We start from the raw sequence: 25,058 nt of genomic DNA on the forward strand, positions 1-25,058 counted from the left end.
GTGTCATGTCCTTGAGGGCACACACTGGGTCTCACAGTGCGGCGTCAAGACACGCGAGCCACCAGCTCAGGAGCACACCTGTTCCCACACGGTGTCACTTCCCCAGGTTTAGGTGTCGGGTTCTCATGACGTCATACCCGTGCTGTACCCATCATCGACCTCAGAGTCACACACCATGTGCCCACTGTCTCACACGCTTAGTATCTGAGTGTCCCACAACGGGGTCACACATTCAGTGGCTCACTCACTCTCCACGCAGTGTCCCGAGATGACTGTCACACACTTCGTGTCACAGGTCATAGGCCCGATGTCACACCCATTGTCTCACAATCAGTATCTGAGTGTCAACCGCAGCAGCACCCACACCCACCCCTTGGCTGGGCACAGTCCCAGAGCTGCTGCCTCGTGTCAACACCTTTTCCTGTTGTTGTGCCCAGAGGCCTCAGCTGATGCCTGTTCCTTCAGGGGTTTCCTGTTGTCAGGGTCCTGTCGGGCCGGGCCCTGTCTGGGACATACAGCCTGAAGCCACTCAGCAAGAACTCTGGGCTCCTCTGCCTCCCTGCCGATGCTGTGTGGGCTCATGGGGCTTTTCATGGTCTCCTCTCAATATACTCAAAATCTTGAAGTGCCTGGGCTTGGGCTGGTCCCATGAGAGGGCCACAGGAGATACTCACTGGGCCTTGCCCATTGATCAAGGGCCCAGCCCCTGCTTCCTAGTGAGACTCCTGGCAGTCTACGACAAACATTGTCTGACCGACTTTGGACAAGAGCAGCAGGCCTCAGTCTGGAAGCCTCACAGAGGAAGGAGAAGGAGGGTGGATGACAAAGGGTCAGAAGGTCAGAGAGTTAGAAAAGCTGTCCCAGAGGAAGTCATCGCTAAGGAAGCCTCTGAGAGCTGGGAAATATGAAGGGCGAGAAAGAAAAGGCTTAGAGTTGGGGAACTGGGAACCAGACAGGAGCAAAATGTCTTAGAGACGGGAACCTGGCGGAGCCAGGACTGACAGGACGAAGACAGGATGAGAGAGCAGAGGTCACTCTGTGGAATTTAGAAAAAACAGGTTCCTCCCTCCCAGGCCAGCATGGTTCTGACTCAGGCTCCAATCAGGGAACTCAGGGTACACCCCCTCCTTCCTGGCTTTTCCTGTGGCCCTACAGATTGTCCCTTATGGCTGCCAAGGCCCCTCACCTCTTGCCCGGGCCAACCTGCAGGAAGGACATGAGGAGGCCAACACACACGCTCCCCACACGGCCTGAGATAAATATTTCCCGGGAAACGGAACTTGTTCTCTGAGTGTTTACAGCCAAGGGCCAAGCAGGACAAGGAGGGGGGCGTTCATCTCTCACGCTCACACCTGGGCCCTCAGCATCTGTCCCAACACCACCGTGGACCTGCTGTGCGTCTCTCAGCTAGCCCCTGAGGTTTTCCTGAGCTGGCTCCTGGTTCTCAAGGAGCCTGGCTCTCTCCCGAAGCCCGCAGCCTGGCCTCCTTCCAGCTGGTATCTTCTCTGACACCTCTCTCTTCTGACTACGTTTTTTTCTGACCTGCCTGTAATGCCGTTTCCACTGTTCTCTCATCAGTCGGGGTGTGGACAGATGGATGGGCAGACAGAGAGACGGGCGAGGGTGACAGCTGAAACCTCTTCTCTAGTCCCAAGGTCCTACATGCCCCAGGCCTGTGCGGCCTGACAGGTGGGCACAGACAGATGGCAGGGCCTCGGGGCCCCGTGGATGCCAGATGCTACAGCCAACTTGTTGGCAGCAGCTCCCTCAGGGGCCACAGGGCAGCGCCGAGGCCACTTGCTTGATGTGAGAACTCAGGAGGAAGCAGAACAGCTGGCAACAAGAATGCTTGATAAAGAATGTTCAGCTCGGCCTGCAAAACGGCCTCCACGGTGGCCCTTCCAGCCTCACCCCAGTGCTCCTTGCCCAGGACCTGTGCCCCACTGACATGTGGAGCCCTCCTCGTTGCCCACCTGTGCTCATGCAAGCCTTTTCCCTCCACAGCTCCCAGCTCTGCCCATTGTTAACCAGCGTGTGGCCCCTCATCCACCACAGAAGCCTCCATTTTGCCGGTAGCTCTCAAACCACACCTTCCTACCTCCTCAGGGCTCCGCCTTGGGGCTGAGTTTCAGACTCTTCTACCTGGGGGTTCCTAGTCCCCGTCTCCCTTATTGGTTCTGTCAGGAGCAGACCACATGGGTTCTGACAGCCTAGCTGATCTCTGGCCTTGACTCTCTCCGTCCTTCACAGTTCCAAGGCCACTTCCCAGAAGTCTCCATGACTCCCCTGATCCACTAACTGAGCCTCTTTCTTAGGACTCCAACCCTATGCACAGGAATGCTCATTCACTCAAGTAGTCTTTATTAAGCATCCACTGTATGCCAGGCCCAAATGAACCCGAGCGATGAAAGCGAGTCAGAAGTCTTCAGTCACTTGAGAGGGGACATACACCCCAATAACTGTGAGGTGTAGTGACTGCCCAGCGGTACACCTGGGAGACTGGAAGCTGTGAGTGCCTAGGGAGGGGAGGAGACCGACTCCACCTGAAGTGGGAAACCTCACAGAGGAGGGGATACCTAACCTGGAGGGGTCAGTATGAGCCAGTACATGGGAGGCTGGAAGAGCTGGAGTGTGCTGAGGACTGAGCAAAGTCACCAGACTGAAGCACGGACCGTCTAAGAGCAAGGAGTGGATGAGAGAGAACCCAGTGGGCATGGGTTCTCAGTGCCATGCCAAGGGGTGTGGTCTTTATTTTCTCCAAAAGCAGCCACAGAGGTGCAAAGGATGGACCGTGCAATGGAGCACTTGGTACAGGCTCCTGTGCCTTTGTCCCACACCGGCAGCTGTCTCAGCATCTCTTCCAGCCTTCATCCCAGCTGGAGCTCCCAGGACCCCACCTGGTCCCTGGTCCCGGCTCAGAGGTATCGACTTGGTGTGCTCAGTTCACCAACTTCAACTGTTCCCACCGAGTGTGACGATGCCAGGGCCTGGGTCCCAGGATCAGCTCACCAGCCCCCAGCCCCCAGCTGGCCAAGGCGCCTGCTGGGTGGGGAGGTGTGCTGACAGCATGACCCCATTGCTGCCACCAAGCCGGTGCCAGAAGAATGTCCCAGGCCCGCAGAACTACAAGCCTCGTCCCAGCTCTACCGCATGCGCTGTCTTGTGTGTGTGGTGGAGGGCAGGCAGTTTAGTCCTGACTCTAACGAACACTGAGCAAGAAAGCCCGTCCCACAAGCAGCTATGGCACAGGCCTGGTCCTCACGTGTGCCCGGCAACTTCTCCCAGCTGCTCTGGATGCTGATAACAGTGCATCTGTCCCAGTAACAACCTGTTTTGTTTATTTGGGCTTTTTGTTGTTGCTTGCTTGTTTATGTTGTTTTGTTTGTTTTGTTTAAGAAAAGTGTTATGTATCCCAAGCTGACCTTGAACTGGATATGGATCTGAGGATGATGCTGAACTTGGGATCCTCCTGCTTCCAACTCCTAAATCCTGAGATTAAAGGCAGGCAGCACCATGCCTGATTCACACAGAGCTGAGGGAAGAGGTCTGGTTCACGCTAAGCAAACACTCTACCAACCTGAACTACCCCCATTGGGAGGTCTTACCTCCGCTTTCAGGTGAGGAAGATGGGTTCAGGATGGCTACATGGCAGGCCCAGGGTCACACACTGGGAAGCCACAGGCCCAGACCCAGAGCAGGTCCCTCCCACAAGGCAAAGCTGATGATGACCATCCTTTGAGATGGGTGAAGGGTGGTGGGCAGAACAGAGCTAGGCCAGTCCCAGACTAGACTCTTCAAGCAGAGAAGGCAGCAGGACCCAAACACAGGAAAGGCAGAGAGAGACCACAGTGATGAGAACAAAGGGCTTGAGATCCAGGGAGGCCTCGGGGAGAGGATGAGGCGGGTGGAACAGGGAAGGGACGGTATGTGAATGTGCAGACAGGAACAATGGCGGAGGCACAGAAGTCTGCACTCAGAGACACGGAACCTAGAGCCAGGCTCCTTCAGCCCCCGCAACCCTCGAGGGTCTCGGCTTCTCCAAATCCCTCCCCTCGTGGCTTCCTGGGTGGGTGACAAATGCATCTCTCCTGGCGGGTGGCCGAGGCTGCTGAGATACTGCTGGCTCCCAGGAACACCATCTGTCCCAGCTCTGGGGGGAGCTCCCACCCATGGGGAATGCCATGGCAATAAATAAATTAATAATGACTCCCGTCCTCCCTCTTCCGTTGGCCAGCTCCGAGCACCAGGGCCGGTCCCCCTTCAAGGGACATTCTCAGCCCTGGCCTCGGGCTGTGGTAGGAAAGCCACGTTGAGCCTCAGACCCTGTGGACACCTCTTTCTCATCTTAATGAACGGGCAGGGAGGCATCTAGCCCCAGCTCTGCCCTGACCCACCCCCAGCACCTTGCTCTGAGTCTTGGCTTCCCCCAAACACAGCAGTCCTGGGTTATGCTAAGAGTTGAGCGAGGGCACGTGCCCAAAGCGCTTGGCATCAAGGGGGCTGACACAGACAGCAACCTCCTCTCAGTTCACTGAGACTGGGCACACTGGCAAACGAATGAACCAGTACACGTGCACGCACGTGCACAAACATGCGTGTGTATATGCATACAAACACACACACACACACACACACACACACACACACACACACCACTCTGTGTCAATCTTCAGTACCCACAGTTCACCCCATTTTTGTTTTTCATTGAACATGGAAGGTTAATTCAAGGCACCCCAAAGGCTGTCAACCCTCCCATCAGTGGAGGCAGGAAGGAGAGAAACGCGACCCCCAAGCTCAGGGAACTCAGCGCAGGGACAAGCCAGACACACGGAATCACTGGATGAAGAAAAGGGGGTCCTCTGGCACACACAGTGGATGCCCTAGCACCCAACGGCCAGGTGGGAGAGCTCAGAGGAGGGAGCGTGAGCCGGCTGGGACTGGAGTTGATGGAGAGTGGGAGGAGGCCATGCTGGAAGAGGGAGGCTACTGCAGAGCCCCCCGGAAGTGTTTAGGATGTCAGCAGCAGGTGCTTGGTGAGGCAAGAATGGCTGAGGGAGATTGTGGTGGGTTGGAGCTTCCGAGGGTCAAGAGGACGGGAACATGGAGAATTGGTGAGTAGAATGACAAGTTCAAATCTGGGTGTGAGAAAGATCCTTCTGGCAACCGGAGGGGAGATAAGAACAACTGGAAGCAAGCAGCCGGTGGGTGTCAGGGAGCTGACCAGTGCAGGAAGGGAGCTGGGAGGGGAACTCAGCAAGGGACAGGGGACAACCAGAGAGGAGTCTGAAGTGGCGTTCAGGTGAACTGAGGGCAGGATGTCCTCCAGGCTTGGCACAGAGTGAGAAGAGGGGTCTTGGTGTGTGTGTGTGCCCTCAGGCTGGAAGGGGCGGACCTGGGATGCCGCTCCGGCCTCCGAATCCTGCGCCCGCCCCCAAAGCCCACCCGATCTTCCCTCCACTGAGCTCTCACCTCCAGTCCGTCGGCTCTACTCCCTGGGGGCTCTGGCTCCTGTGCAAGGGGGTCCTGGCTGGCTGCAGAGACAAGAAGGCCAAGGGCTGAGGCCTACCAGGCCCTCTCCCTTCTCCCCAGCCTGCCCTCCCACCAGCCCCCAGCAAGCCCACAGGTGACTTTCTCCTCCAGGCAGCCCCACGGGCTTGTCCCCGGGCACCTCAGTCTCTGCTTTTTCTCAACTCTGAGGACACCTTGCCTTTTGGCCTAGTGCTCCCAAGGCATAGAGATGAAGATGGTTCCACTCGTCCGGAGGTCCCTCCAGGAAACCTCCTCAGCCCTTCCTAAACCTCAGTTTCCCTGTCTGTAAAGGGGATTAGAACATCCACCTGACGTAGCAGTAATTCCCCAGAGCAGACGTTCAAGGCCCAGAGATGCTGAAAATCCCAAGAATTTGCATCTGGTGTGCAAGCAACTCCCCCTAGTCTGGCACCGAATCCTTGACTGGACCTCCACCCATGTCTCCCAGCACCACCTCCAAGACTCCCAAAGTGCTGCTAACAAGATGCGGCGGGCGGGACAGACACACCCAGGACCCGCTCGCTTGTTCTCAGAGGTCCACCACCCAGGCAACTTCGAGAAGCCCAGCTTCTCTGACAAGCGCTGTCCTGGGCCAGCTGCAGGCTCCTGGCCCTCCCCGCCCCCCACCCCCAAGCATGTCCCAGCATCGGACAGGCGGTGGGATATTCTGAGCCTGGCTCCGTTCCCGTCAGCTGCTGGCCTCCATGCCAGCCTGGCGCGGGTGCAGGGACTGATTTGATTTGGCAGCTTCGGAAGCGTGTGGTGGGGACAGGGTGGGGAGAGGGGGAGGGGGAGAAGACACCCACCCCTGAAAGGAAATAAACAGCCTCGGGCACTCAGCAGGATGGGGGAGACACAGTTTGGCGTGGGAAGAGCTGGGTTCCCCGCCTGGCATCCTCCTCTTCCCACCCAGGCCCTGGACACCTGCCTATGGCTACAGGAGTCTCTGGCCCTCGGGGGTGGGGGAGGCGGTAGTAGCTGCACCCGGTGTGTGGATGCTTGTGGAGTGACTGTGTCAGGTGTCTGGTTGTCTCACATGTCCCCTGTGTCCTGTGGGGTTTCCTGCTTTGCTACATACACAGCTAGCCCTGAGTGCCACTCGGGGTGTCTGTGTGCAAAGTGATGGTCTTGGAGTGGTCATCTCCCCGGACGATGGCGGCCGAGTGGCTAGACCTCTACAGGGGACCGATTATAACCCAGGGTACGGCGAGATCGCCGTGTTGGCTGCTGTAGGGCCCGGCATATGTTGGCTCTGGTCCATCCCTTCCCTCTGTGTGGTGACCCCACTCACCCTGCTTGTCCTGCAGAGGAAATGGCAAGGACTGAAATAAGTGTCTGACCCTAGGGGCTGTCCCCACAGTCCTGAGTGCCCTCCTTTCCCAGGGAAATACAACCGGCGGCAGTGAGCCTCTACCACCCCTAGAGACTCCTAGAGAAGTTCCTGTTCAGGCACCCCATCCCTCCCTCCTTTCTGATCCCCTCAACTGAACCCCAAGTCTGGGGGACTAGACAGGGCAAGAATCTCAGCTGGGCATTCACCGGCCCTCACCAGTTGGAATGCTGATGAACGTTTCCCTACTTGCCCAACACAACCAGGTCACACAGTTTCCACCACAGTGTTCTGGGAATGTGTATGTACCTGCCAACGCATTGCCTGTACCCTAAGAACCTGACCTCTCAGGATTCAGTCAAAAATCTACCACAGGGGTATCAAGGCTTCTGGTTCTCTGACTTATGTGGCAGAGGGGACACAAAACCCTTAGTACTAAAGAGCAACAGGGGGGCCAGAGAGATGGCTCAGGGGTTTAAGAGGCACTGACTGTTCTTCCAGAGGTCCTGAGTTCTAATCCCAGCACCCACCTGGTGGCTCACAACTGTCTTCCAGGGAATCTGATGTCCTCACACAGACATATATGTGGATACATAAAATACAAATAAATTAATTAAAAAAAAAAAAGAGAGCAACAGGACAGGGCTATGCCCAGACACCAGATAGGGAGGTCACCACAGGAGACGGCGGAGCCTGCTTTGAGAAGATGCAGTCTCATCTGTTGCTTCCTCTTCACTGTCACACTGTCCTCTGGAACCTCTGTGGATCTCCCCACTCAGTTACAGGGAGCTGAGGTGCTCCTGGAGGCAGGAAGAGGGGTCTTAAGGCAGAGGGGTCTTGGAGAGGAATAGACACTCATGTCCTAGCTGCCACTAAGGATTTAGTGAGGTGGAACCCATCTGCAGGAACCTGAAGGGCTTCACGTGAGATTCATGGAGGACTCCTCACCACAAAGAGAAGAAAGACACTAGCAACCAGAGTGACTGCCTGTCTGCCCAGTCACATTGTCACCTGGGATGGGACTCGTTTGTGCTTGTGATGTTTGTGTATGTCTGTTTGTACGCATGAGTGCCCATACTGGGCATGGAGACCCGAGCCCCGGTCAGTCACAAGGTCAGGGTTTTGCCAAAGGAAATGGCCATCTGGAAATCAGACAGTGGAGAAGCCAGGAGCCTGAACAAAGAAGAGGGACAGCAGTCTGGGGCTGTGGGGTAAGGCTAAGGGAATCGAGCTGTGCTTCAGGAGGCACCTGCAAATTCTGTGCTGGCTCTATCAGGGCCAGTTCTCAAACCCTGGATTCCCGAGGCCAAGGGCAGGGTGTGCCCGTGACCCAGAGAAGAAGAGGCACAGCACAGAGCTCGCCACAGCCTGCCACGTGACTCTAGGCAGGACCTTCCCTTCTCTGAGGAGGTCTTCATCAGAAGAAAAGGGTTAGATATGATCTTCGAGGACTTTTCCTAGGATGGCGTTTGAGGGAGACACACACACACACACACACACACACACACACACAGAGAGAGAGAGAGAGAGAGAGAGAGAGAGAGAGAGAGAGAAATGGAGACCTATGGGGATGGGAGAGAGCCTGGGGTACATGGCTATGAGAGAGAATGAGGGGACGGGGGGGTGGCAGAGCAGAGAAGAAAGCCCTGCCGGGGAGCCACAGGAAGGCTCTCTGAGAGCCTGGGAGGTCAGCTAGGGAGGGTTCCCTGCAAAGGACCCTACCCTTGAGACCAAGACAGGAGGTAGTACACAATGGAGCTTTGTGGATGACAGGAACAGCTGTCTCCACTCCACCTGCTTTCTAGCCTGTGGGGGGAGAAAACTGGAGCGTGGCAGACAGGGACTCTGCCCTTGAACTTGGGTCCTGACTCCACTCCAGCTCCGCAGGGATCCCAGGGGAAGGGAAAGGCTGGGGACAGTGAGGCACACCCAGGGAACCAGGAAGCTCTGTTTCAGACCTGCTGGGCAATGGGACCTGGACTAGTTTTGATCTGGCAGTCCACTAAGCCGGGGAATTCTGGATATGCTGCCGTGACAGGCTTCTCTAGGGCCCCCAAGGTTGGGCTCTAGAAGGCAAGATCTTCTTGAACCAGGATTCCTTTCCAACTCTGGCCTGGGTACTGAGGCACAAGTGGGATCCAAGAGGCAATGAGATGCGAGACAACCGGGCTGGCCTTGTGCCAAATTGCATGGTGTGCCTGAGACTCAGGCTGGATTCCACCAGCTCTTCTAGGCTCCCTGACCCTCGGGGTAAGAGCCAAGTCTGTAGGGAGTGCAGAGAATATCCTCTAGATGGTCTCTGGGTCCCCAGCCCTCACTGGCAAAAGTTCCTGCATCTCCACACCCGTGTCCAGGAAGGACACATGTCCTGTTTTCCCCTCAGGCAGCTGCTGGAAAGAGGGTGAGCAGGCCCCTCCTTCCTCTTCCATCTACAGCTCTATGAAGACACCTTGAGGGCTCGGATGGGAGGAAGGATACTCTCTGATCATAGTCTTAGATGGCTGGGAGGTGGAGGCGGTGGGTAATGGGAATTACTCTCAAGACACACAAGCTTAGAAAGTGGCAGCCCCTCACATGAACATGCACCAAGTCTGCTGTGGCAAGAGAGAGCCCATGTGACCAGGCTAAAGGGGTCCCCCTCTCCTCTGATGCCAAGGCACCCTTCCTCCCCTCCTTCACTCAGGGGTGGGGCTGTCATCCCATCCCAAGCTATCTGTCTCCATTGCGTCTTGTTATGTTTTTAATAACTGAACATTGACATTAACAAGGCAGGTGGCTGCAGCTCTTCCCAGCAGCCCCATTTAGCATCATTGAATCATCAAATCATCAAATTCTAGAATCCTGCATGCACAGAATGTCCGCATCTTGGGCTCCCAGAGTCTCAGCATCTTAAAGTCACAGAATGTCGGAATCACACAACCACACCCGCACCCAGCCCTGGGCTGATCATGGAAGGCGAGCATCATCCCAGTGAGAGGCCCAAGCTGACAATCCCAGATTTTCAAATCACACCCCCGTCCCCCAGAGCTGGTACTCACACAGCCCTCCGAGCTCTGTGGACCACCAGCTTCCTCCTTTTACAAGTGAGAAAAATAAGCTCAGAAAATGGTGCAAGAGTACCAGAAAGCAAGGGACACAGACAATGCCCAGCCTCAGGATTGCAAAATCGGACCTGTCCAGGCCGGCATTTCTGACAACCAGACAAGTTTGAAATTCTGAAGTTCCCATGTCCGCACTGGGTCAGCGACTGTTGCCTCACGCCTCCATTTCTCCTTTTAGCTTCATCTTTTTCTTTCCGTACCCCCAGCCTGGCCCCACCCCCTCCTCTGCCCACCCTGGTGTCCCAAACCATGAGTGGGGGTGCACAGGACTAATTCCCTCAGGGCAAGGGACAGGAAAAGCAAAATGTCTTCCTGCACCCCAGGCACCATCTGGAAAGGAAGGGCAGGCTCCTCAAAACAGGAAGGCCGGGCCCTGGGGGGTGACCAGGGCTGAGACAGTTCAGGGGAGCCTGAGCTAAAAGTCCAGGGAAGCAGAAGTGTACATTTCTCATTTTCATAAATTTACATTTCTATTCATACATTTTTTTGGATTTGAATTCTATTAATTTTTGCAGCTTGTTTTAATTTTTCCAGTTCTGAACACCCTGCCCAGGGCAGAACACCAGTTGCCCACATACACACAGGTGGGGACCCAGCAACCCCATCACCCTTAGCCTCGTGGCCAGTGGCCCCCTGGGAGGTGCTCCTGAGATATTTCCATCCTTGGAGACTCAGGCTTCACACACACACACACACACACACACACACACACACACACATACACACACACCTCCTGAGCCCTCAGAGGTGACACAGAGCCCACCCAGTCACCCCAAGCAGCTCCTTCTCCTCCTCCTCCGCCTCTGCTGCTGGTCTCCCTCTCCACCTCTTCTCCCTTCCACCCTTTCCCCAGTCCAGGCCTTATCATTCCCAGCCTGGACCACAGCGGCCTAAACCCCAGTCTCTGCTCCCAGGAGCTGCATGTGCACACAGGCCTGACCTCGCATCCCTCCTCCCATCTCCTCCCCCTCGTGCTGGCTCCCTGGAAAACATCCAGAGTCCTCCACATGGCTTGTAAGTCCTGCAAATGTTGGTGGGTGCCAGCCTCACCAGCCACATCTCCTGTCTCATGTCCCTCCCCCACCTTCCACTCACTCAGTTGCCCACCTTGGCAGTCCAAGATCCAGCTCCATAAGCAGAAACATGGGACTTGAGAGGGCCAACCTTCTTCCCTCCGTCTGCCACCAACAAGTCATCACAGCCACCGCCCTCCTTTCCATCCAGAATGCTCTCCAGGCTCAGCTCTCAGCTCTCAGGTTTGTTTCTTTCGGAAGGCTTCCCAGCTTTCCCATTCTCTAACTCTGGGCTGAACGAGGGCCCCAGTCAGCTCTGCCTAAGTGGCATGCACCAGCCTCTGTCTGGGTCCCCTCCTTCCTCAGCCCTGGCACCTGAGTCTGAGCTACCTGCCACAGGCTGGCTGGTGTAGTATTGCCCAGGCTCAGGGAAGGTATGGAGAACCTGAGGACCAATTTCTTGCTCATCTCACCCACCCTTCCCATTGGCATAGCATTCACCTAGGAAGGCCTTGTAGCACAACAGAGTATGATTAGGACAGGCAGAGCAGGCGATGTGAGAAACCCAGGAGTCTTTAGACTTCCAGGAGACGAGGACAGGCTACAGAAGGCATTCAGCCCAGCCCTGAGGCCACCAGAGCAGCCATGAGAGTCGGGACCAAATTTACCACGCCGGAGACCAAGCGTTTCTCAGGCTCACGGGAGCAGGTACCAGAAGAACTGGCTGAGCATTCAGGGAAGGCTTCCTGGAAGAGGAGCTACTTCTTGTTTGAGAAAAGGAAGACGGCAGAAATGAGAGGTTTTCAAGGACATGGGAAAGAAAGCCTTGCCTTTGCCTGTTCTGTACTCTGGGGAGGTCAGTTAGGGAAGGGAGAGGAGCCGGGCGGGGTTGGGGGGGGGGTAAGGAGGGCAGGGAAGGATGGACATACCATGATGCTCACACCATGGCCAGGGCAGGCATGGCTGGCAAGCTGGCAGGCAAGAGTGCCCCAGCTGTGGTTGGGAAGCATTTCCTGTCTCTTTGCCAGGGGGCGTCATTAATAATCATTTACCCGCCACAGGCAGCTCAGAGGCCAGCCAAGGAACAGCGTGATGCTGGGGCCAGAGCCCAGCCTGGTGGCCAGGAGAGCTGGACAGTGGTATGTACCAGCCTTGCCACGTGCCGGGAGCCCTGGCCTAGCCATCTCATCTCATCTCTTCTCTGGGAAGAGTGCTGCTTTAGGTCCCCGCCCTGCTCAGGGCTTCAGTTTCTCTAGCTGACAGCGTGGGCCGCCAAGCCTTCCGGGGCAGCCGTGGACTTCGATGGCAAGTACGAGAAGAGACCTAGGGACACAGGAAGCCAGACCCCAGTGGGGGCGGACATAGAACCAAGAGCAAATTCAGGCTGGGGAACCGCTGAGGGGGGAACCAGCTGATCCAGGCAGGAGGAGGGGCTGCTGCACCCAGAAGGTACGAATTCCACAGAATGACCCTAACACTTCCAACTGCCCCTGAGTGGCGCAGAGTAGGACCTCCATCAATGCTTGTGGACAACTGCATGAGTGAACCTGCTAGCGAGCCGTCATCAAAGGACCCCAGAAGTCAGGAGGAACCGGCTGAACGATGCTGCTGCTGGTGGTGACAACTATGACGGTGACTCAGCCAAGGACAATGGGCAGAGAAAGGTGGCAAGAAGCCGGAGACCAGGACTGTTGACCCGAAGCCAGGCAGCTGCTTTCGCACTTGGCCAAAAAGCAGAATCTTTTCTCACCTCAGCTCCCTGCCCACCTCACATTGCTTTCAAGACCCAGCTGAAGCACACTCACTTGAAGAATCTTCTAGAACCTAGAAGATAATGCTGAAGCATAAACCCTAGACCCTTTCTGGCCAACTGGAATGTCTCTGTGCCTCCAACCTTAGGAGTCCTGAATGTCCTTTAACGCCTATCAAGAGTGGCCAGAAGGGCTTCCCAGGGCCTTTTCTGGAGAGTGTGATGTGAGTCTCGAATGTCTGGGACCTCTGCCATCAGACTAAAGGATCCCCAAAAGTTTAATCAGGTCAACCCTTTCTGGTAATGGCTTCTATGAGGACAGTGTTAATTTCCCCTCTTGATGTGGAGTCAACAAAGCAGACACAGACTGAGGTCTTCCTGGTTGACTCCCTGTGGTGACACAGAGAAAGGAAGAGAAGAGCAGGGCATGGAAAAGGGGGGTTTGGGCTGCTCAGTATCCCTGAGGTGATGTGACCCCAAAAGAACACTGGACCATCCCAATTCTAATAGTATACAGATGGTAGGGTTGGTCAACTGCAAGCCCAGTTCAGGCTACTCTGGCACAGAGAGGTACCTCCAGAGACACCACACAAGCTCATGGCCAGTGCTAGACACTCCCTTCTGCCCAGGCTGTAGTAAACACAGTGGACTTGCTGACACGTGTATCCTCTCCCCACCCCTTCCAGCCATGGCCCCAAACACGGGACAAGCGAAGAGGAAAAGAACAAAGGCTCCCTGACCACAACATCACCCGCCGCCCGCCTGTCCAGCGCCTGCTCAGCAGGAAACTCAAGACAAAGGCTTTGCTCAAAGTGAAGAGGATGAAGGGCAAAGGGTAGGGGCAGCCTGGGTTGGGAGGGCAGGCGAGGGCATCTCTAGGGACCTGATTAGGAGGAAAGCAAGAACAGGAAGGCAGCCAAGCCCTCCTTGCACACATACGTCACTGCACAAACATTTATGGGGCACCTGCTGTATTCCACACACGGCCAAACATAATATGCCTCTGTCTTCACACTACACACCTTATGCACACACTTCATTACCCAGACCTCAGCCCTGCCCCCAAGGCATCCTAATTCATCCCAACTCACTGTACACGCTTCACACTCTTCTTCATCACATGCAAACAGTTCCCAGGGAGAAAAGATCACAGAACCCACACCTCACACTGAAAAGTCACACAGCTCACACCCACCCACACTTCACACCACACTCAGACTCCATCTCCCACAATGCACCTCAAACTCACCTCCCAAGCCACAGATGCATGCATCCAATTAAATTACACACACACCTCAGACATAGAGGCACATGCAGACATACTCTGCACAGTATGCATGCTTAATGTCACACCAAAATATCACACATTTATAGACACACAGAGTCCCTCAGCCTGCAAACTGCCTCCTTTTGCCCACCCTCCAACCTGGTCAACCGGCTTCTTGGTTAACTAGATCCTTGGTCTTGACCGCACCCTTTCTCGCCCAGAGATGTATGAACAGTCACCACAGACACATGACACTCAAACATCAACACACAGGTCCGTACATAATCCCCAAGCAAACTCAAGATGTACCATCGTGACCCTAAGCCACCAAGGAGGCTGCAAGCGCAAACCTCCTCCACTCTCCTCTCCTAGGACATCCACTCAAAACCAACAGGACCATACTAGGACTCTTCCTGGCTGCCTACTACAGCCAAATAACACCCATAGTCACATACTCAGTCTTCAACATGCAAGCTGTCCCTACAACAACATCACACTGCCATGACAGACACAACCATATGCACACACAAGAGTCACACACAGTGCTACAACTCCACACCCACAATTCTGCCTCTGTAGCCACACAGAGCATGTTAACACTATCAACTCATAATTTCCATACCATAATCCCTCTATGAATAATCTCATTCAAATGATGCGACCATACAGAGCACAACACACATGATCACACAAAAGGCACACCCAACACATGCTACACACCTCCAGGAACACTCACACAAGCACATACACCCCAGACTCGCCCATCCCTCACCGCAGGTGAAGGGCATCAGCTGGCAGTCTACCCCTTTCTCCATCCGTAAACCCAACTGCCCCAGTCACCACCGGGACAGCAGAAATAAGGGGTGGTGGTGGTGGTAATAAGCTACAAGTGCCAGTGTCCCACCTCATGACCCCTACCTACCTCATATCCTGGGCACCCTTGAGGGCAATGTTCTTCATGTTTAAACCCTTGTACTCCAGTCCATCCCATGCCATGCCTGAGAACACAGGCAGTGGTGGAGGTCCTACACATCCCAGCCCTGTCCTCTGAGCCTGCCCCCTCCTCTACCCAAAGTAGAGGCAACTATATAGGGAAGGCATGGTCCCAGGAATAGCCTGGAACAAATAGAAATCTCTAAACACTGAAGGACTGAACAGACCAAGAGAGGTGAGCAACCTGGAGCAACACACTGAACGGAGGACAGCACAGGGCCGGAAGGACAGAGCTCAAGAATTGAGAGAACTGGAAGAATAATGTGGCGCCATCACACCTCGAGAGAGGAGGCAACAGGAGGAGACTGGAGGTCTGTGGAAGAGGGAGATGGGGACTGGGAGGGGGAGGTCTGGCAGAGGAGGAGAGAGAAGCTGGGGTAGAAAGGGGGTTTGGACCCTTGAGCTGGGTTGAAGATGGTGCTAGGGTCTAGATGAAGAGAAGAATGGGGGAGTGAGGCTATAGAATAGAAACTAGAGGTTTGGGGGTGAAGTCCTTCTTATGAGGTAGAGCTAGCTCCCTGCTGCTAGGGGCTTGGGGGTTATGGGTGTGCCTGGAATCTGATATGTACAGAGCCATAGGTTTGGGAAAGGGGGTCCAGTTACTCTGAGGAGGGAGCTCCCGCTTTGTACAGAGCTGTCAGTGTGGGCTGGGGGTCCCACCGTGGATGGAGAGTTCAGGGCTCGGGATGGAGGAGTTCCAGATGCAAAGAGGAGTTCGAATCTAGAGTGGCATTTGGGTTGCGAGCTGGAGTGTCAAGGACCCCCCCTCTGGGTATGACTGCAATCCCATTCGGTACAAGACTGGTTCAGAACTAAGAGAAGGTCCCCTCTTAGAGGAAGATTCAGGGGAGGGTGGACTGTGGGGCAGACGACTGTAAGCTCTTCAAAAGACCGGGCCCCAGCTGGGCTCTCCCCGGACACCCGGTTCTCCCTGTTACCCAGAATGGGGGGGCCCCCCTACCTGCAGGCTGTCGGCGCATGGCTGCGGCGGCGGCGGCTCGTCCGGCTTGAGGAAGACCTGCTGGCCCCGCCTGAGGAATTGGACAACAGCGATGAGGATGTGGTGCAACACCAGGACCATGCTCGCAGCCGCCCGCCCGCCCCGCCAGCCCGGCCCGCTGCGCTCGGTCAGCGCGTCCGCAACAGCTTCGCCGGTCCGCGCGAGGGTCCGCCCTGGTCCCGCCCCGCCCCCGCCCCCGCCCCGCCCCAGGCCTCCAGGCCCCGCCTACGTCCCTGCCACCAGGGACAGCACCTTAACGTCTTCCGAAGATCGGACCCCACCAGATCCCGGCCGGCTCGCCCCCTGCCAGGCCTTCACCCTCCCATGCCTCCTCCAGCGGGTCGGCTATGGGGATCCCCTCTCCTCGGTCGCCTCTCAGTCTTTGCTGCCCTCCGCTTGTCCCATCGCCACTCCTCCTATTTGGCAGAGCCCCTCCCAGAGTCCCGCGCACTGTCGCACCACATTCTCTCCCCATCACTTGGACTTCAGTAGCCCAGCCAGAGCCCCAAGGCCGAGTCCAGCGCAGTGCAGGGGCCGCGGCCGCAGTCCAGGTGCCCTGAGGTCCCTTCTCTCCTTCCAGTGCAGAAGGTAGAGGGAAGTGAGGGAGAAATTTAGAGGTCGCTCCAAAATGGGACGAGCCCTGAAGCAGTAGCAGATCTGTGAAGGAGACACGTGCTCCCTGACACACACAGGCGCACCATTCCCAAGTGTGGGGTGAAAGCACTGGGTCCCTAAGGCCACCAGGTAGGTCTGCATCGGCGTTCCGGGAGACTGAAGAGGTTGCAAGCCCCAGGGCCACGTAGTCCGCAGTTCCGCGGTGGGACCCCGCAAGCTGGGAGCGCATTTCTCCGCAGAGCGGCCTCTGTGCTCAGGCGCTTGCGGCAACCGTGACACTCCTGCGCCCCCTGGTGTCCTATGGCGGCGGTGCACCCCGACCCCAGTTGCAGTTGGCTGGAGAGATAAGGGGACATGCAACCTGGCTCAAACTCCTTGCCTGGACCAACCTGTTTTCTAGCCTCTGCTTGCCATAAGACAGGCTAAGGAATGAGATGTGTCTGGATTGAAGGGTGAAGTTGCGTCTTCCTTGACTTTGCCAACGCGACTTCAGCCAGATCCCCTTCTCATTTTGCTGGGCCCCGGTTGTCCCACAAGACTGCCAGAAAACTCAAACTTGGGATGATGGTGAGGCAGACAGACATAGACTCCTGACAGTCCTCACTGTGACCTTCCCTGATCCTCCTTTCTGCACTACTGTCCCGCTTTCTGTCCTTCCCTCTCCCCCTGCCCTTGGAAGGTGACTCAAGGAGCCCCCAGCCCCCCACCTCACTGACGTGATTCATCTGAGCCCTTTCTCCCTGGGGAGCAATTTCCTCAGTGTTGAGTCACTGAGCCCAGAGCTGGACACAGTCCCGGCACCTGGCACAGGCTTGGAAGTGTCCTGGCTGTCCCGGTAGCTCAAGAGGTGAGTGTCCATACAAGGATTTCCCCCTCCTTCTTGCTGAGGCATGGCTCCGAGATGCTTCTTCCTGTGCTCAAAGACCCTTGGTGGCTCTTACCAGCAACATAAAGCCTAAATCCCTCATTTGGCATTGCAGACCTTCCAACCCTGGCTTGTCAATCAGCTCTGATACCTCCTATCCCTTGTTTTTATACGGCCCTTTTCATTCAGATAGCAACTGCCTCATTCTCCCCTCCTGGTCTGTCCTGTGTCACCCTATGCCCCTGCTCCATTCAGGAGCCACTCAGAGGCCATCTGCTCTAGGAGTCCTTCTCTGAATGCCACCTCAGTGTTCTGGGAGGCCCTTCCTGGGAGTCAGGTTTGGGAAGCTGAGGACATGGTCTAGGCCAAGTCCATGTGTTTTATTGCATCTTCAAAAATAGGGCAGTTAGTTCTTCATATTAACACTGTACAGAACATGACATAGGCTGAGATGTGTAAAGGTTCTGCCTGCTCCTCCTTCTCCTTTCCGGCCTCAGTTTCCCCTTTGTAAAAAGGGATGGCCAATATGATGACTGTTCCCCAGGCCCAGTAACACACACTGCTTGGTAATCCTGGTCACATGTCACTGGCTTGGTCCTAGGCTTTGGATAGCCAGGGTGGAACACAGGTGCCCAGGAGGTGTCAGCATGGTTATTGGCCAGAGCTACTGATTCTTCAGGGGACCTCAGCTCAGCCCTGCAGTCAAGAGCCGACCCCAGCCTGGCACAGGCCCCTTCTTAAGGTCAAACCTCCACAGCACTTGCCCCCCTCCTGAGAAGTTATTCTTGTGTTCTACTGGAGTCTCTCCTATTTGGATGACTATAGTCCGTCTCCCTCGGTTCTTAGTGCGTTACTTGTTCTGATTCAAGCGTTCTTCAGGGGGACGGAGTGAGTGCTCACGGGGTCACAGGCTCGCTGTATGACTGTGGCCAGTGTGTCTATCCGGGCCTCCATTGCCCCATCTGTGAAATGCTAACGAGCTAACAAGCTTAGATTCAATAAATAAGCAAACAAACCTCTATGAGCATTTGGTAGGGTTCATCTTCCCCTGAAGTCCTCAAATTCCTCAACCAGACTCCTCACAGTTGGGGCAACCCAGGCTCTGCCCAATTGCACAGGGAAGGGACCTTGCTAAACTCTCGTGTCTAGGAAGCATGCCACTCAAAGGTTAAGTCTGGTTCCTCTGGCCTCCCTAGAGATCCCGGGTTTCCCAATCTCTACAGTCCGTGATCCACTATGCTTGGCTCTCCCTTGTGATTCTAACATACTTCTTGGTCTGAAACCCCAGGATTGGATTCTGGCTGATTCCTGTCTCATGAAGGTAAGAGTCAGGACTAGCCTCTAAGATCTGAGTTTCACATCTAGGCCTGGGAGTCTTCAACACCTGGCAAGCGCATATTATCTCTGCCTCTGTCTCTTCAGCATAAAGTACACTTGACATGTGTGCATGTATGTGTGTATGCATGCATGCATGTTTGTGAGTATACAAGTGGGCACAGGTGAGTGCTTGCATGTAGAAGCTGGAAAATAGCCTCAGGGGTCATCTACAAGAATGCTGTCCACCTCTTTTAAGATGGTGTCTCTCATTTTGCCTGGAACACATCAGTTAGGCTAGATTCTTGGTTAACCAGCAAAGCCCCAAGAATCCTCCCACTTCCGGCTCCCCAAGGCTGGGAGAACACCACCACAACCATTGTTTTCATATGCGTTCTGGGGATCAGACTGAGGTCCTGGTGCTGGTGCCCCGTCTCCACAGTCCCACTAGCCAAGGTTCACAGATAAGGAAAACTAAGGCCCAGAGATGCTAAGTCAATTGTTCATGGGCACGCAGCTAGTAAACAGTGGAGCAGATTTCAACCCTGCCTGCCTACCATCTCTACCTTCAACTCATGCTCAATGCTTAAGAAAAGGCAGGTAAGGAAAATGGGCTTCTCATACTCTGTTATCCCCAACAGTGCAGGGACTGAGGGTCCCATTCTCCCAGTCCCTCCACCCTCTGCTCATCTCTGGCATCAGGAATCCCATCCCCTGATGTCCTTTGCAGCCTCTCTGATCTTCTTCTTGTCCCCCTACTTTGGTGCCTGCTTGGCCCATACTAGGTGCTCCTCCAAACCCCTGCCCTAGACAGGAGAGTTAGGAAAAGGTGACTCAGCTGAGAGCTTGTCACCCTGGGCCCACCTGACCTACAGCTTCTTATAAGACCTGCACTGCCTTGTGTCTGCAGTCGTGAGAGTGCCTGGGACCCTGTGCATACCCAGGACCTATGCTTGAGGTGTTGATTTAGCCTCTTGTTGGAACTCCCAGATGCATAGCCATTGCCTGGGTTCAGTTGGTCACATGGACGCCATATTCAGTGTTCTTAACATTTGGAATGAGCCTCTGTGCCTGCCGAACAAGGGCCCAAGCGTAGCCTCTCTAGCTATGCCCACACATACCCCTTCTCTAGGCTTCCAGAATCCAAGGTGGCATCTGGACTTTCAGCATGGCATTCAAGGCTCATCCTCAGCCATGCTCACCTCCTCACCCCATCCAGAGCTTGTGGCTTCTCCTCAAACTTTGCCCAACCTCTCCCGCATCTGTGTTCAAGGCCCTTCCAAGGTCAAGTTGCTTGTCAAGATGACAAGTCTCTTCACTTACTTACGGCCAGACATTGGTTGAGAACTTATTCCATGCCAGGTACTGAGGATGAAGATGTTTTTTAAAAGCAGTTCTTGGGGCTGGAGAGAGGGTTCAGTGGTTAAGAGCATGTACTGCTCTTCCAGAAGACCTGAGTTTGATTCCCAGCACCCATGTCAGGGGCTCACAACCACCTGTAACTCCAGCTTCAGGGAATCTGACACCTCTGACCTCCTGAAATACCCGCACCCATTGCATACCCCCCAACACACATATACACACAACTAAAAAGTAAATAAATATTTAAAAAGCAGTTCTCCCCAGCCACAGACAGAAAACTCCCATCCACTGAGAAATGGCCCCCACCAAGATGACCCAAGTGGATCCACCCACTTCTTTCCCTGTGCCTCTTCAGTGGTCCCACAAGTGAGGGCAAGGATTGTTGGATCCTGCCTTGTGTCTTCACAGACCAGTGGGGAGCCCTGAAGTTCTCAGAGGAGTCTAGTTAAGTCAGAAGATGGTTCCCATCCCAACATCTCTCCATCTCCCACAACTGATCCTGACAGACGTTCTATAGAAGCCAAATGTGCTCCTATCCCCAGGACCATGACCTGCTTCATGAGCCTGTTTTCTGCCAGGCATGATCCATCCAGTGCTGGAGAGATGGTTCAGTGGTCAGACTATGGAGGCCCAGGTTCAAATGAGAGCCTTGCCTGGGTATCCCCGGGCAGGAGTCTAACCCTCTCTGGTCTCAGACTTCTCAGGAGCAACAAAATTGTCCTGGATCTCTTGAGGGCCCAGGAGGCTGAGGTGGGTGAAGGGAGGACCCAAGCAGACCTAGCTAGGCAGAAAGCAACTCTCCTGCCCAGTCAGGCCAGGCCAACGGCAGGGCACAAGGACCAGCTTCCAACACAGGCAGCTCCTCAAAAGAGAAACTGGCTTGCCATGACCTGAGGCAGAGCCCATGAACTAAAAGGGGGCTCCAGGATCCTGAAACTTTGTTATCTTCTTTCCTAACTGTCTGGATGATGATGATGATGATGATGATGATGATGATGATGATGTGTGTGTGTGATGCAAGACTCTGTACTTAGGTGTGTAATCATGGTGGGTATGAAAGCAGGAGGCTATGGCAAAGGGGTGATATTTCCACTGTATATGCCTGAGCTTCTGTGTATATGTCTACATGGTTATGCATGTGTTATCTACAGTAGTATGTGTGTATAAAAATATATGTCTAGCCGAGCGTTGGTGGCGCACGCCTTTAATCCCAGCACTTGGGAGGCAGAGCCTCTGTGAGTTCGAGGCCAGCCTGTTCGAGGCCAGCCTGGGTTACCAAGTGAGCTCCAGGAAAGGCGCAAAGCTACACAGAGAAACCCTGTCTCGAAAAACCAAATAAATAAATAAATAAATAAATAAATAAATAAATAAATGTGTACAAGCATGTATGTCTACATGCCTGCATGTATGCATTGGTATATATATACAAGTGTACATTGAAGGCATGTATGTACAAATGTGTGTACAAGCATGTATGTGTTTGTAAGTTTATGCCTGGAAGAAGTGCCACCTATGACTACTATTCCATGTGCTGGGGACGATATCTGACATTTGGGGTGGGTCAGCCACAAGTCTCCATTTCCATGTCATTTGCATCCTCATTTGTTTCATATGCAGCAGGTGGTCAATGCGGTGACCCTCCATGAGGAAGGGAACCCATGAGGTCCAGTCCAAAGTCTGCTGGATTACGTCATCTCAGCTGAGGAGACTCCTGAAACCTTAATGTCTTCTCTCTATCATCCACAAACTACACGATCCTTCCTCTACACAAAGCTGCCCCAGGTCCCACACACTAATGCTCCTACACCCCCAAGCACTATCAGCCTTTCCACAGACACAGGTATACATTCTCAGAGCTCCTGCACACACACACACACACACACACACACACACACACACACACACACACGCGCGCGCGCGCCGCACCTGCAGGTGGTCCCTCAATGCCTCTGTCTCACCAACGCCCACCCTGCTGTGGTTATCTCTCCTACCCAACTCAACCTTGGTCTCAACCCCTATCTATATGAATCCTGTTGGCCATGGGACACAGAGGATGCCCTGCTTTTGAGCTGGAATCCCTGCCAAGCCCTTCAGCCCGGGTGAGGCTGTGCCCTGTGGTGCCCACTGCCTTCTAACATCCCTTTAGCTCTCTGGAGGAGGGTCTCCCCACCCCCACTATGCTGTCAGCTCCTGTGATGGAATGTTTTTGTTTTGCTCACTACAGTGACCTCAGCTTCCAGAACAAGGGTTGGTCTAGTATTGCTCAAAATCACATCCGGGAAATTGGGTAAGATTTTCCCAACCTGTTCTGCCTTCCTCAGTGGGACTTGCTTAACTCTGCATTTCCCCCATGTGCCTCCTCAGTCAGATATGGTTCCCCAAGGCAGAGACTGGGTCTGCAGCAGCTACAAAGTCTCATGCCCAAGCACAGTCTGGGCACAGAGAGTAAAGCCTAGGGCATGGCAGAGCCCAGGGTATGACAACCCCTCTGTGAGATTCAGGAACATCTGGAATTAGGCTGCTTGAATAAAGTACTCAAAGTCCAGCCACCTCCAGGAAAGAGCCCCCTCGGCTGCCTTATCTAGCACTGGAACCCTGTCCTAGCGCATTCTTCCTAGCCACTCCGCCCCTGCCCATGCCGCCCCTGCTTGCACACTCCCGGGACAGGGAGCTTCCCTCCTCCCAGCTGGCTCCCTGCTGTGTGAGAGAGATGGCTGCTCCCTTATAGCATCATCCTGTTGCCTGGCTTCCCATGGGAAGCAGGAAGTGGCCAGGCAGGAGAGGAGGCAGACCCCATCGGAGCAGTCCTGGCTCTCTTCTGTACAGCTTTAGGCAGTCAAGGGAAGAAGGGGGCTTCTCAGCTCTGGCCTATCTCGGGTCAGCAAGTGAATTCAAAGTGCTCAGATACCCAACTCCACCCATTATCTCTGGAACCTGACCATAGTACCCAGGCAGCCTGGAGAAATCCTTGGACAATCTCTCCTGGACTTCATTGCCTTCTCACTTAACCCAGCCATCATGAGTGCCCTTTATTGTATCTCCTGCCCATCACTGGGGCCTACGAAGCTCACCCCCCCACACACACACACATCCCTATCCATGCAGCTAAAGGTTCCCTTCCCTCCTGATCCCTAGTTCCTCCCCCTTTTGGCGTCTCCTACAAGAACGGGGGAGGGGACTGTTCTGACTCCTTCCCCAGGAGAGGACCATGAAAGATGCATCCTCCTGAACTTAAACTGCAAGAACGTTGGATGTATAAGCTGGTCCTTGTCTGAGATGGTTGCCTACAGCCTGCACAACCTCGCCTAAATAGCTGCTATTCCTGAGCTGGGTCTGCCCCTAAGGTGTCTCGGGTTACAACCAGTCACCAACATGTCCCTCCTCAAAACATGCCCTTCCCTGTGCCTTTTCAGAACTGAGTCTGTTTGGGACACTGAGGCAAGACAAATATAGTCACAGGGACCGAAAGCCCCATGCTCAGACAACTTAGAAACCTTCTTTCAGCGAGACCTCAGTCTATGGCTTCAAGCCTCCAAGGACTTGTACAACCTCGTGTTCTAAGAAAATCTCAACATTTGTACTGCTCACATTGTATGAATCCAAAGCCCTGGAGTCCTTAGGGTGTAAGAGCCCATGATCATAACATTCTTTCTAACCATCAGGATACAGGCAAGACTCCCACATCTGGGTTTCTACGGCCTTTGGAGCTTGACGGTCTATGGGCTTGCATTTCTGAATATCAGGGAAGGGGGCAACTGGGAAGACCCTTAGAAATAACACCCCCCTCCCAGGTAGCACTGAGAGCCATGAGGAGCCCCAGATTGTGGGGACAGGGACGGAACTGGGCCAGTGTGAGTGACTCAGTCCAACCCCCCACTCTAAGAAGCACCAACAGTCCATTCTCATTCTCAGCTAGGGGGATCAGCTGGCCTTCCTCAGGTTATGGCAGATAAACGAGAGAACTCGGGAGCAACACCACAGAGCCAGACACATACGGGATCTCAGGAAAAGACAGCATTTGCTGCCCGCACCCGGCCTCACCCCCAGCAGGCCTCACACTTCCCTGGCAGGATCAGTGCCCATGGTTAAGGCACGGGATGTTTAACCCGATGCCCAACTGACTGACATATGACTGCTGGCCTTGGCTTCCCCAAAGCCTATCTTTGCTCCTCTCTTCCTATCCCATGGTCCCTTGTAGTTCTCAGTTTGAAAGACCGGCCTCGTAAGAGGACAAAGTGAGGCTAGGATCAAGGGAATCTCTCTCGCTCCGACACTCAATTTTTCCTCACTACCATGACAATGTGGGGCCTTCGGTAAAGTTCACAGCCCAGGATTTAGGCGAGGTGGCCATGGTGGCCTCTGTAAGAAGATCTTGGCAGGAAGAACCAGCCAGTGCCATATTCCTGGGGCCCAGTGACAAGGAGTGACTGAGGATAGTTTGCAAATTTGGCTCTCCACTGAGCCTTAAAGATTGAAGAGAATTTGTTGAAGCTACACTTTGCACCTGACAAGACCGCCACCGCCGCCACGCCACCACTGCCACCAGTAGACCAAGTTCCTCCTTTGTGGTACTCCTACGGCAGAACTACCTCCAAACAAGGCTCTTGGTACTTTCTGATCACCCTGCGTGTGTGAGACCCTCCAGCCTCCCCTCTTAGCACCATCCCCCATGCTGGGGGGCCTTCACTCTTCTCTGCCAGTTCAAGAGGGAAGAAAAGGAACGCAGTGACCACAGGCCCACCCTGGCTTTATCTTTATGAGGCTGGTGCCACTTTACAATTGGTGGGACCGACTAAATTCACACAGCTAGGAACGGTGGAACAACCAGCTAAAACCAGCTGTTCCCAGCTCCCAAGCTCCTATTCTTTGCAGCAGACTGGCTTCTGGGAGAAGAGATAGGGGCCTCCCTCTTGGCACCC

At 54.6% G+C, this 25,058-nt stretch overlaps 1 protein-coding gene across 1 annotated transcript in view; it reads right to left on the minus strand.

Annotated features, from left to right (window-relative positions):
• Positions 1 to 25,058, minus strand: part of Pde2a (phosphodiesterase 2A) — a 91,944-nt gene that overhangs the window by 46,001 nt on the left and 20,885 nt on the right. The window contains 2 exon segments of the mRNA XM_037197012.1: positions 5,470 to 5,531; positions 15,945 to 16,014. Coding sequence (XP_037052907.1) covers positions 5,470 to 5,531; positions 15,945 to 15,963 — 81 coding nt within the window. The 5' untranslated portion in view covers positions 15,964 to 16,014.

The sequence above is a fragment of the Peromyscus leucopus genome, chromosome 1, assembly GCF_004664715.2.
Source record: "Peromyscus leucopus breed LL Stock chromosome 1, UCI_PerLeu_2.1, whole genome shotgun sequence".
In the NCBI taxonomy this organism is placed as follows: Eukaryota; Metazoa; Chordata; class Mammalia; order Rodentia; family Cricetidae; genus Peromyscus; species Peromyscus leucopus.